This window comes from Schistocerca cancellata, chromosome 2 (genome assembly GCF_023864275.1).
Source record: "Schistocerca cancellata isolate TAMUIC-IGC-003103 chromosome 2, iqSchCanc2.1, whole genome shotgun sequence".
NCBI lineage: Eukaryota > Metazoa > Arthropoda > Insecta > Orthoptera > Acrididae > Schistocerca > Schistocerca cancellata.
Window position 1 is genome coordinate 172,399,732 of NC_064627.1, and position 14,121 is coordinate 172,413,852.

General features: G+C 37.3%; 1 protein-coding gene across 3 annotated transcripts in view; it reads right to left on the minus strand.

The window, feature by feature from the left end:
- LOC126161497 (H/ACA ribonucleoprotein complex non-core subunit NAF1) overlaps window positions 1-11,258 on the minus strand; it is a 33,644-nt gene extending 22,386 nt beyond the window's left edge. Inside the window, exons 1-3 of one of the 3 annotated variants that reach the window (XM_049917394.1) lie at window positions 11,103-11,258; window positions 3,727-4,293; window positions 3,471-3,622 (exon numbers count right to left, since the gene is read on the minus strand). In XM_049917394.1, the coding sequence (XP_049773351.1) occupies window positions 3,471-3,622; window positions 3,727-4,262 (688 nt within the window). In that variant the 5' untranslated portion in view covers window positions 4,263-4,293; window positions 11,103-11,258. Of the gene's footprint in view, window positions 1-3,470; window positions 3,623-3,726; window positions 4,294-11,089 lie in introns of all 3 variants that reach the window. The other 2 variants (XM_049917396.1, XM_049917395.1) reach the window with 2 other exon arrangements.
- Window positions 11,259-14,121: the final 2,863 nt, after the last annotated feature.

Here is a 14,121-nt window from a genome sequence, read left to right on the forward strand (position 1 = left end):
TTTCAATAAAAATGGAAAGATAGGTGAACCAAAGATTGGTTTTATTGTTGGAACACACACAAGATGCAATATAACTACTATAGAGACTGCATAGACTATGCTCATCCATCTGTCCCCTTTTGGGTGTGGGATCCTTACTGAATAGGATTGACAGTACATAGAGAAAGTTCAAAGGAGGAGAGCTCATATTGTATTGCTGCAAAAAAAAAAAAAAAAAAAAAAAAAAAAAAAAAAAAAAAAAAAAAAAAAAAAAAAGGGGGACAAAGTCACAGATATGCGAGTTGGGTGGCAATCATTGAAGACATTTTTCGTTGCAACAAGATCTTTTAATGAAATTTCAGTCGAAAACTCTCCTCCAAATGTAAAAATATTTTGCTGACAACCTACATAGGGAGAAATGATCGAACAGAATAACAGAGATCAAATCTCGCATGGAAAGATGTACATGATCTTTTTCACACACACACACACACACACACACACACACACACACACACACACACACGAGAGAGAGAGAGAGAGAGAGAGAGAGAGAGAGAGAGAGAGAGAGTTGAGAAATAATAACGAAGGCAGTTCGATAATCCCTCTGTCAAGCATTTATCTGTTAATTGCAAAGTAGTCATGTCGATGTAAATAACAGCGTGTTCAGAAAAGAATCTAGAACATTGGAGCAAGACCTGGAATGTGAGGAAAACAACACTGAAACAAAGATTTGTGATGGGGTGGGAGCCAAAATTAACAGGGATATGTACATCTTTTACAGACTGGGAAAGTCATTTGACAGAATTGTCTACAGCCCCCTTATGAAGGAAGACCTTTAAAAATGCTGGTGTGGACTAGCAGTATAGAAGCCTAATAAAGGAACCCTAAATGAAACAAATAGTACTACAGAATGGCAATGAGGAAACAGATGAGACAGGTACCGCGAAAGGTGTTAAGACAAGGGTATTATTTCTCATCCACACTTTCCAATGATCATGCTCAATAAAAAGCAAGAAATATAACAGGAGGAGGAGGAGACGGCATAAACAAAATTAAGTATGCAGATGATAAAGTGGCATTAACAGAATTAGAAAAACTACAATTATTATGCACAGGATCAGAAAAAGATTATGGAGTGAGAGTAAATGAAGGAGGGACCAAAGTGGTAATAATCAGCAAACATGACAAAAAATCATTGGAATGAAAGATCTTGCAACAAATCTTAGGTACTCAGGAAGTTTGATGACAGAAAATGTGTAAGAAACAAGAATTAGAATCTCTATGTACAAAAGAACTTTAGAAAAGGTGAATGGTCTGTTTACAAAAAAAGAATTCCAATAAAATTAAAAGAAAGGCTCGCCAAGCACTTTGTCACAAGTGTAGTATTATATGACAGCAAATAACGGATGGCCAAAAAGAAAGAGAAGAATACTTCGACAGTTTTGAAGTGTGGCTATGATGGAAAAATGCTAAAAGTGAAACAGAATCACTGAATAACGAATAAAGTGCTAAGAATAGGACAGGGAAGAATATGCAAATTACAATAATTAGGAAAAACATCTTGCCTAAGGCATGTATTGCGAGAAAAAAAACCTCCTCTGCAAATCAAGAGGAATTGAAGGTAAGATCTAAAAATAGAGGAAGATGACTTAAAATGCTGAACAACATTAAAGTTCAAGAAATTGCCAGCAGACTGAGGACGAGGCACAGAATAGAGGAAAGTGGAAAGCATCTAGTTGATCCTATTGTCAGAAAGAGAATCTAAGAAGAAAAAGGTATCATTTGGACTGAATGCCATGTATAGTTTAGTTTTGCACCCAACAACCTTTTCATCGGGTTTTAAGAAACACTGAAAAATTTGTTTCTAAAGGCCCTTTCATATCTCTTGACGCATCCGAGAATTTTATTTTCCACATCCCTTTTATAGTCCACAGACCAAAAATAAACTGAAAACAGCCATGTACTGCTCATACATTTTGTCAGTCTACCTGCATCAAATCAACCATTCACATAGCATCCACACACCTTTGTCAAAACAACAACAAACAGGATCTTTCCAGTATTACTGTACTGTAGCAAGGCAATTAGAGCAACACTCACCACAACAACATGAACTACAGGTTTTACCTGAAAGCTACATTAAGTCCACATATTCTGTGGAACACATTACAGGCAGTCCTGAGAACAATGCCACGATGCACAAAGGTGCCTGGGACATTTTGTTGGCTATGATCCAGAATGGCCAACATTTTGTGATATCCCTAGAGCACACTCGCAATGTCACTCTGAAAACTTATTCTGCAGCACACAATTTCAACAGGTCGGTTACATGAGCTGAAAGCCATTACTGATAAGCACAATTTTCAAGCCTCCACTGAAGAATTTTTCACTTGGCAAATTACCAAGTGGTAAGTGCTGTCCTCTGACTAAAATAAATGGAATATAAAGTATAAATTGTTCGCTATAGGGACTCAGGAAAATTTTCTGGCCCAGACACTTATTTACATCTTATTCAGTTCTCAAACCAATCTAAGGAAATGCTGGCATGGCTCTAATAACACTGCCTGTCCTCGTTTCCTTCCATATTAGTATCCCGAAATTAAATAGCTTAAGCATTTTAATTATCATCATCATTATACTTCATGTGTCAAATTATTCATTTGTTGTAACATTTATATGACTTTAAGACAATATTAGTGTTTCTTTTATAGCAACTGGCATTAACTTACCTTTATAAATTCATAAAAGGCAACAATGTCCTCGACTTGAAGGTTAGTTTGAATCATGCTTTACTAGGCATGATCCTCTTACTTGAGGCAGTATGCCCTCATCTTTCTCTGACTGTCAATCAATCATCCAGTCAGATACAAGAGGAGATGGACTCTAAACCACTTAACTACATCTTTAACATTAACACTTTGTGGTCACAGCTCGGGCCACAACTTTGGGTTAAAAAAGACAGCACCTGAGTACAAGACGGACTGCAATTTTCTCTGCGTGCAAGCCATCTGCTGCTCAAAAACTGGACTCACTGCATATGAGAATAATATATGGACATCTTGCTATCTGTCTAATTCATCTCATACTTCTTGTTTTTAAAGAATAATTATACTTTCTGTCATTATTTTAAAATTTGTAATTTACTGAAGAACTAAAGTAAAAACGAAAAATAAATCTTGAAGCTTGGACTCTTTTTTTAGAGTGTATCACTCTTGAAGATACATCACTTACATATGTGGTAGTGACACTTTATATAATAGCATAAATGGCTGGTTTCCTTGGCATCATATTATTCTTAAGTGGCCGGTCCTCACTTTCAGAGTTGAAAGAAGTGATAAGTGACAAAATTTCTATGACTGAATAGGAATTGAACGCAAGCCAATTGGATTTGTAGACTGGCACTTTACTGCTGGCACACACAACACCCACATGTAAACCAGAAGGAAACCTCAATATAGTTGGATATAAGTATTCTATGGAGTGCTTACCTAGCTGTTCTACAATACTTGTTATTGTTCCAATTTCCAAGCATTCATTCTTTGGCACAGTAATGTGCAGATTCTGTATTGGTGGGAGATCATCTAATGTCAATTCTCCTCTAGTTCTTGGTGGCCCTTTACTGGTTGTCTCAGTATTGAAGCTAGTAACAAGATATATTTGTAGTTAAAGAAGTGTTACTATACAACATCTATGAACAGAAAATTCAGATATAGAAATTTATGCCACATGTGAAAATGCACTTACATGTCAAAATCTGAATCTTCTCCAGAGGCCAAAGAAGAGCTTGAAACTGAGCTGCTGCTGCTACTACTATCACTATCATCACTATTGCTTGTGCTGCTGTCTGAATCCTCATCTTCCCAACTACTCGAATCATCCTCAGAATCTTCTGATAAACTGCACTTGCTTCTGTAATCAGCCTTGGAATCAACAACAGGGAGGACATCAGCTTCTATATTACAGATGACATTAGATGAACATGAGCTTTCACTCTTAACAGGCTTTCCAGTGAGACTGTTCTCATTCTGGTCACCATTCAAATTATTTGTGCATGACTCTGTATTACTCTCATTTGTGGCATTTGCATTTTGTGCACATGCGTCAGTTTCACTCTTTTCAGTTGCCTGTTGACCTTCATTTAGATTATTTGTGTCATCAGTTGTTTCAGTTTCTTTCAGGGATGTGCTAGGCTCACTGCTCAGTGAGATTTCATCACTTTTGGGGACCACAGAAGTGCTTTCACTACTAGATGACTGTTCAAGTTTAATTGCACAATCCATATTTATTAAATGCTTCCAACACACATGTAACCTGTAACAAAGGAGTTTTAACTGCATTTTCTTTGAAGCTTTAACAAGATTTCATAGACAAACATGTTAATCCCTTAAAACCCCAAGTTTCAAAATGCTTTACCTTAATCACACATAAATTAGAATTAAAAGGAAAGTTGATGTAAGAAATGTGTATGAAATAACAGTATTTAGAAGGAGAACATACTTACAGTTTTCTCTGACTGGCTCAAATTCTGCTTCCCACAATTCATACCACAAGTAATTTACGAAGACCTATTTTCTAAAGCTTTCAATAAGTAATATAACTGTTCAGCTGTCTTACTTAAAACTTTCCAGTTTGTGAGGAATTTTCCAAGATTGCTTTTCTTCATATTTTATTTACAGCTAGTGGTTCTGAGTGTACTTTTTACTTACAGTAGCGGCAAATAAAATATAAAAAGAGGAGCCCTGGAAGATTACTATTACAATAATATGCATTTCACACATTTTTGAGGCTGCAGAAGAGCATACACAAGAAATATTTTGATTATCTTCTTTGCTTAGATTCATCTTGACTCAGACCCAGAAGACAAAATGCTTTTGAGAATTGTAATGATCTCCTGTATTGCAGTTCATTGCTCCAGAGCAACAACTGACATTATCAGCATATTTTTGTGAATTTGTTCTCCGTTAAGCTTTCTCCAACACCATAGCTACTTGTATGCATTACATTTTGGCACACATTTAATAAGAGATTAGCTCTACTACTAACTATCCACCTAAAATGATCCTGAGATAAACGAAAAAAAGTAAATAGTCATTGCAAAATTAAAACTATGGGACAAAAATGGGCTAGAGTAACGTTTTGAAGGATCAAATGAATCTAATGATACCACGTGACCTGTGAGATATAGATCTTGTAGAGTGTGATATCGTAAAAGCATGAACAGAACACTGACAATATCTATTCTGTGTCCATATTATTATTTTGGAAATGCAGATTGAGGCAACAGACTGCGCTACAACATTGTCCAAGGTTTAGTCACGATCGAAAAGTGACGGTGTGGTTTTAATGAGAAAGTCAACATATGTGTCATGATAAGAACTAATAACTCTTGTTATGGTGCAAATTTTATGCATACTGGATTTTGGGGAGTGATTTATGTCCATCATTTTGATGAGAACATGACTCAATGCAGATCTCCAATTAAAGACTAGTTTACTGACAGATCTAAAACTAGATTCCTTAACACAATATATTAAAAATACAATTTACCATATGTCAAACAATAAGAGAGAGGAAGGCACATTTCAACAAATTTCAGAATACAAATTGTTGCTAGGAATAAAGTACTGAACAAAATTAACAGTTCAGTTGAAACATACAATTGCTAAATTTTATCTCTATGATGACACTTTTCAACAGTAGTTGGGATATTTTTAAACTCTTTTGTATTCGTCAAAAGTATTTTATAAATATAATACCATAGATGGGATACCTTTAAACATTTTTCATCCCCCAAATGTATTTTATTGATTTAATACCCAATAATGCCATTATGGGTAGGTAAAAAATGCAGCACCTGATGATAAAAACTGCAAACAGAGTTGGCTAAGTTCATTTAGACCTCTCCAAAATAATCCTGATAGTCCTATACCCACAGCTGCAACTAGAGTGAAGACAGACTACATTATTAACAATCTACTATTTTCCCTTGGACACAGTATTGTATCAAGAGTGTAATGTTCCTCAGACAATTAACTTTGTTCTTTTCTTCAACACTTCCTGCGTGTACGTATTATTATTTTTGAAACAAGGTGCCGGTCATACATGTGTTTCTGGGATTATTAAATAAGACCAAACAACATTCAGGTGCCTTAAATAACACAGAACGTCACCCTGAGAAATACAAATACTGGTGAGGGGGACTCGTGTCACAAACCACTGACAATTATTCACACTTCAATGAACCATGTTCTATCTATACAACTTTAAGCAACTTAGCAAACACTGAGTGTTTTAAGTATGACTGAGACTACTGTCTCATCCAAGTTGGTGCTTTAAAAAATCAACTGAATGAATACCTCTCATTACTGTGGGGCGGGCAGGTGCAGGGAGAATCTACAATTTTGCTGCAGTAATAACTGCTACTCTAGATGAGCTGGTATTTCCAGGTTTTCAAAATGTGAGCTGTTTGTGCTGTCTAATTAAAGCCTTGACACATCAATTAAAGTTGCATTTTTTGCATCCCAACTACTTTGTGTGCTTTAGCCCCACTGTTCTGTAATTTATATGAAAGCTGGGATACTGGTTTGTTAGTCCACAGTTCATATTTGAACTTTTGATAATATAACCACAAAGCTTGTAGGCGTATTATTGGTCTACACTTTGAATGATTACATTTTTCGATGATGGTTTTGGATTATGAAAGCTCGGCCTAGGATGAACTGGAGGAGTCCATTTTTTTTAATCTGTAAAATAAAGAATTTTACAGACTCATTTAGATCCTCAGCACTTCTAAAGACACATATTTTCTGCTTTAAATTTTCACTCAATTCCAGTTTAGTATACTTCCTTCTGTAAGCTTACATCATGTTGTTCAAATCTAAAAGAAAACCACTTACTCATACCATGAAATTCTCGTTCAATACTGTTTTTCTTTAAATGAACTTTTTTACTGGGGTAAGTATCACCAGTGTTGGAATATACCCCAATGGGTTTTCTGAAAACTGCCTTATGTACAACCATTAAGGTTGAAGCAACGCTTTTAGAGACTGTTCCAAGTGGTTTATAGTATATTTATATGCAGAATCTTTTAATTGTATGATAATACTTGTTTGTCTCAATAAATGTTGAGGGTTAATTGATTTCAAACCAACAAATACTACTACGTGACCCTTTTGGATTTATTTGAAATTAAGTATGCATGTAATATTCGTAACTAGTAACACAAAACATTTTTTGACATTTCTCTGATGAAAAGTTACTGAGTAATGGGTGGGAAAAAAACCCACAAATTTTCAGCATGTGGAACAATGTTGATCTGTTCACAACTTGCATTCCAGTTAAGCTGAAACTGAGCTCATTTGAAAGCTTTATTAAAGGGATTTCATATGGTATGAAACATAATTAGCTGAAATTATATACTCATTTTTATAAAAATATCCTCATTGAATTTTCTGAATTTTAAAAAACTATTTTTAAAATTCTTAAAAAAATATATATATGTGAAAGATACTCTTTTCCCTTGCATATTCTGAAAGCTTCAGCTTGTGATGAGCATGGGATCACTATCAAACGTAATTTTATGTTTAAGCTGGTGCTGTAACATATCTTCAAAAATTAATTTATTTTAAATATGGGGCCTACTTCTCATCAGCTATATGTTATTGTCTAGCTAAATGTGGACATGAAAATAGAATCACTTTGAACAGATAGCCAGAAAAAAATATTTGCCTTATCAGTGTTGAATTAGAAGTAAAAGTTGCTAATCTTTTTTTAAAGTAACAGTGCAGCTGAATACTAGAGGTAAGCCTAAAGTCAGTCAGTTACTAGTTCTTGTTATGTATTTAGTTGAGTCATACCAGTCCTATTCAACGCGGTGTATATGTTCACTTGGTAGCAGTTTGAGAATTCAAGATTGTCTTCAGACCCGTTTTGTTTATGGAAAGAATGTCTCCATAACTGGGGAATGTGAAAGATGTGAATGGTGCATGTGGATGTAAAAAACTGACAGTGGTTTAATCATTTCCCTAAGTTTTTCCAACCACACAGACACAAGATTGATTCTTTTCTTTGACGAATTAAATCCTTGAAAGAGTGAAAATCAGCTTAAAGAAGATGGAGATAAACTTGAGCTCACAAGCCTTTGTTGTTTTATCATAATGCCTCACACATGCCACTGTTGATGTGCATCTGTTCCAGTTCTACCTGACTGACTTTCTGACCAAAAAATTTAATAAAATATCATATAAAATATATTACTTATCTGATGGATGGGCATCTTCGTACAAAAATAGAAAGAACTTCAACCTTTACCATCATGAAGATGATTTCCAAATTTAAGCTCAATGGCATTTTTCAACCACTTCTCATAGTAAAGGAGGTGGTGGTGTTGGGAACAGTCAAGGACTGGTTGCCCGAGAAAGTCTGCAACACCTGTACACTGATCAAATCATGACACATGAATAACTTTGTGTATTCGCCAAAGTATACTGAGAAATGTTGCACAATTGTGGGGACACAAAAGCTTCACAGCTTTATTTCTGGAAGCATGGAAAAATAATAACTAAAGTGTATTTGGAAGTGATCCAATATCGTCTGATGACATCAGAGGATATATTGCGACTAGTGAATTTAATGGACACTTGAGGTTAGGCTCTGTAGTTGGAAAAAATAAAGAACTGTTAGCCTCTTGCATACACATGGAACTTCGGATCTTTCACATTCCTTAGTCATGCAGACACTTTTTAAATAAGTAGCAGGGAACTAATGGCAATCCTAAACCCTCAGACTGTTACAAGGTGAACATATACATTATGCTATGCAACAAACTAATTGACTGGCGGTGGGATGAACTGGACAAATATGACTCATCAAAATAATCAACAAGAACTAATAAATAACTGAGTTTCGGTTTATCTCTGATTTCCAGCTGTACTGTTATTTTTCAATGCCTGCAACTTTTACTTCATAATTCAACACTGATTAGGCAATTTTTTTTACTACCTCTTCTATTTTATTTTGATGTCCTCAATTAGTTTTACAACAACACATAGCTGATACAAAGTGGCCTAATATTTTATATAAGTTAATCTCTGAAGGTGTTTTACAGCACCAGCTTAAACATAAAATCACTTTTGATAGTGATCCCATGCTCATCCCATAGTGATCCCATGCTCATCCCAAGTTCAAACTTTCAGAATATGTACAGGAAAACAGAATTTGATAATTTTAAAAATACAGTTTTTTCTAACTTCAGAAAATTGAATAATAATGTTCTTATTTATTGAATGAATATACAATTTCATCTAATTATGTTTTATATCATATGAAAGCTGTTTAAAAACACTTCAAATGAACTCAATTTCCTTGTTATAATTTACATGAAAAGGAAAGTTGTTACTCAACATAGAGCAGAGATGCCGAGTCATAGATAGGCACAACAAAAAGACTGTCACGAATAAAGCTTTTGGCCATTAACGCCTTTGCCAACAAACAAACAAACACACACACACACACACACAGAGTGTTGTTTCAGTTGCCTGAGACTGTGTGTGTGTGTGTGTGTGTGTGTGTGTGTGTGTGTGCGCGCGCGCAGGAACACGTAATGACCCTTAATTACTGCAACAAAAATACAGTGCTCAAATCAAAAATCAGCTTTAGCTTTGCACAGCATGAACCAAATAATTTGGATAGCAATGCTCCTAATAAATCAGCAATGGAGATCAAGTCATTCTCACCTATTATACTGTGAACATTGCCACTATACCTAACTTAAGATTCCTGTGATACACTGGAAAGGTTGAAAGGTGACCCACCTCCTTTCCCAAGCCTCTGAAAACAAAGGCATTAGACGAAAATCAATCCTCGTTATTGCCCTATAACTGGGAACATCAGCTCGCTTTCTGGCTTTCAGTGTAAGCTGCCCACAAAAATCTCATTACATAAAATATAACTGATACCTGAACAGAATGACAATATTTCAGATGATGAAAATATGAATGTTAAATGCGAATCTACAGTTTTATGACAATACTCTGATGGGATATTAAACGTCAATTTCCTCCCTTCACACTTTCCATTTAATCAAACTACATGTCAGAGCTGAATTTGGATACAGCAAGAAAAATGTTTGGAATGGCTCTGAATATGTTGTTTGAGAACAGACCAAAAGACATCACCTTATCAGCATAAGTACATACATTGAGAGAATAACCTGATGACATACTGTATAATATATATAAATTATGAAGTGACATTCCACTGACATTTTTATGTTGCTATGGCATACATAAGTCTAACAAACATCAAAACGCACCCACAAGCATGACAGTTACTTATTTACTAAGTCCGTCTTTGGGGGCATAACTACTAAGGCCTACTTCAAGTTATGTAGGAAAGTACTGGAAAAACTGTACTGTCACAACATTAAAATTTTAATTAGCTCAGAATGTTGTCTGAAAAATTTCAACTTTAATAAACAGACATCGCGTAACTTTCCTAAGTCTTTATACCACCACATCTCTCACTATCCAGTTATCGCAGGGACTAAACCACAACAGGTATTAGACAAAGGCTCTTTCCTTATAAGCAATGATGTATGAGTTACGCACATAAAGCGTAAGATAACACGGCCAACGTTGAAAATGAGTGTTTCTTAAAAACAATCTTTGAGTTGCGGGGAAGTTCTGCTTAGGCGTTTTTAGTCCATACGGAGATTACACAGACACTGCTATTCAGGAATGATCTTCAGTGATATGTTTGTCGGGTTATGTAGGCCTTAAATAAGAAAAATAAAAAATATGGCATACAGCAAGACCCGAAAACGAATTATATATAAAGAAAAACAAAGACGAGGAAAGAATCTTGGACATGCGCTCAATACATTAATTCAGTATTAACCGGTAATGGCGACATATGCGAAACCCTGAAAAACAACATAAGCCCTCCGAATTGGACTGTACTGAAACAGCAAGAACACTATGACATTGTATGAATTTTTTCTTCAAGATTCATAATCCTCTGTCAAAAACAAACACTAGAGAGCATCGGTTCTTTTCAGTCCTCACTACGATGCAAATCGATGTGTATTTGAATAAACAAACGTACATACACGTACTACTTGCCTTCCATCCAAATTATGATAATGCTCGTCTCAGTCCTCCAACTTAGTAAGAAATGCAGCACAATGCTACACTATTACACATAAAGCACGCATAACCAAATCACATCATAAAATACGCATACAGTAGCGCCTACCACTTCCCCAATACCTATCAAAGATGAAAATCGACTCCGCAACGCCAAAGATTTTCCAATCCGCGAATAGAGTTCGTTGGATAAAAGCTGGGTTTCCATAGGCAACGAAAACTTGCACATACATCCACCGCACTAAACGCTTCGGAGGCCAGTAAGAGTTCCATACGCGGAACTGGAAATTCTCTTAGCACAGTGAGACCACTGATAGCTGGAGAGCCTGCTCAATAGACGAATTTTTAGATGTGAAGTAGTAACTGTGAAAAAAAAGAGAAAAATAATTGTGTAATGAAAACTTATGTTAAACTGACAGGTTCCACATCATTACGAAATGTTGTGTTCAGGATATGTGGAACAAGTATTAATGTAATGTACGTTAAAGTCAATGAAGACAAGACAGAACTTCTCTTTCCCCTCTCCCACAAAAAATACTCGACACGGAAATAGATTCCTGATAGAAATCATTAGTGGGGATTAAACACAACGTTAAAAGAGCTATCGGAAGAGAACGAAAACACCTTCGAAAATCACTTTCGAATCAGGAAACCAATTTTGAATTCCTATTGAGCTATGTTTCTGCCTCTTTACAAATGTCAGATACACTTAAAGTAAACTTACAAGGATCAGCTAGAGCATTATGACCATCTATCTAACAGCCAGTTTGTCCATATTTGGCATGAATAACAGCAATAGGAGCAATGGGGCCTTGGTAGGTCGCTGGGTGGTCTTGGCACCACATCTGCACACACAAGTAAGCTAATTCCCATAAATTCTAGGGAGGGGGACGTTAAGCTCTGATGACATCCCAGATGTGATCCATTGAGTACAGATCTGGCGAGTTGGGGGACCAGTGCATCAAGTAGAACTCACAACTGTGTTCTTTGAACAACTCCATCACACTCCTGGCCTTGTGATGCTGAGGATTATCTTGTTGAAAAATGCCACTGCCATTGGGAAGTATGATGGTTACAAAGGGGTGTACATGGTCTGCAACCAGTGTACAATACGTCTTGACCATCATAGTACCTTGCACAGGCTCCAGAGGACCCATGGATGCCCACGTGAATATTCCCCAGAGCATAATGGAGCCGCTGCCAACCTGTCTCTGCCCAACAGTACAGGTGCTAAGGAGGTTTTACCCTGGGAGATGACTGATTCGCGCCCTCCAATCTGCATGATGAAGAAGGTAGGCACATATTAGAAGCTTTGGGTGCTCCATGTGTTCAGACACACTTGTTCTCTGTCCAGCATTAAAGTCTGATGTTAGTTCCACCACAGTTCTCTGCCTGTCTTGCTTTACGAGTCTGCCCAGCCTATGGTGTCTGGCACTTGTAACAAGGGGTGACTATCCTACCCCACAACGTCTGGATGCAGTTTCGCCTTGGATTCGCCTCGTGTTGAAGACACTCACCACAGCACTCCTCGAACAGCCGACAAGTCATGCAGCTTCTGAAATGCTCATGCCGAGCCTCCAGGCCATCACAATCTGCCCTCGGCCAAACTTAGATAGACTGCGCGCCTCCCCATCATACGTATGGCCAACACACTTACTTATACTATGTGCACACTGTGTGTGTCTCACTAGCAGTCATTATTTACCAGGTGATGCCTCTGAGGGCTGGACTGGTTTATATCGATAACAGGTGGGTGGTCATAATGTTCTGCCTAATCAGTGTGTGACACCCTGTAGGTAAAACTGAATGTCAAGTTTTTGTCTCAAAGATTATTTTTTGTTCCTGTAAATATAACTATTCCTGTATTTAATTCTGTAACCAAACATTATACCATTTTACTGAAGCAGATTGTACCAATAAGAATACAATAAGAATATTATTAAAGACAAGACTAGTTTTAAATTTCTGAAGTCACAATAAATTTTCACTTCTAACTTTATTGTAATACACTCAGTGTAATAAATACAAAAATATGTTACAATTATTCTGAAATCCAAATACCTTTTGCTATTCCACTCCCTCATCAATATCCAAAACTTGCAGCCAGGAAAGTCGAGAGGTTGCCTAGCACAATCTGCTACCGAAGCTGGAAGACGGTGAACTGTCATGATGGTAGCTTCCATTCTGACACAGGAGCGAGCTCAGTTACCACACACTGGGCCCTGCCACCTATTACCAGAGCTGGAACGTTGTAGATGCAGTGTGCTGTAGGAACAGACCCACCACTGTGCTGATGTGGATTACTTCAAGCTGGGTCTGGCACTGCGTCACTTCCACGTTCTATGTGAGCAAAAGTGACGTCCTGTCGTAACAAAGCTGGGCTGAGCGATCACAAATACTGAATGCACCCCGAAGCAGTACCTGCCACTGACGGCAGCCTACACCAAGAAGTGCTCCGTGGCAGCCAACAACCCAAAGTGAATCATCTCATTTCAGCTCGATTATAGGCATTGCCCGTGTTAGCCACAGCTCTATGGATTGTGTCTGGTGCTGATGCTTCCAGGAGTTTCATTGGCGCCTCCCAGCTGGGGACCTATTGTCGGCTGACGTCAGCCAACTTTGGGCCCCTTGCAGGGTTCCTTGGTTCACAGTCTCCACCACGTCCACTGCAAATTGTTGGTTGGTGCTGCACTTGCGCCTAATGGCATGACAAGGTTATTCTGAAGTTTTCTGCCACTCTGTGTTTGTTACTAGCAGGTCTAAACAGCTCTGCACCACCAAGGCACTGACTTCACTTCTTCCCTGGTTGCCTGCCCAGCCTGTTGACTTCATGTGGTGGCCATCTCGTGTTGCTGCATGCTGAGCCAAGCAAGCACCACCACTTTTGTGGGTGTGCTTTATTCAAGCAACCCTTGATTGTAAGTCAAGCTCATTTGAAAGTGAAGTTTGTAAAGACTGATGAGGGCATAAACGAGGCTGAATGTCAATGAAACAC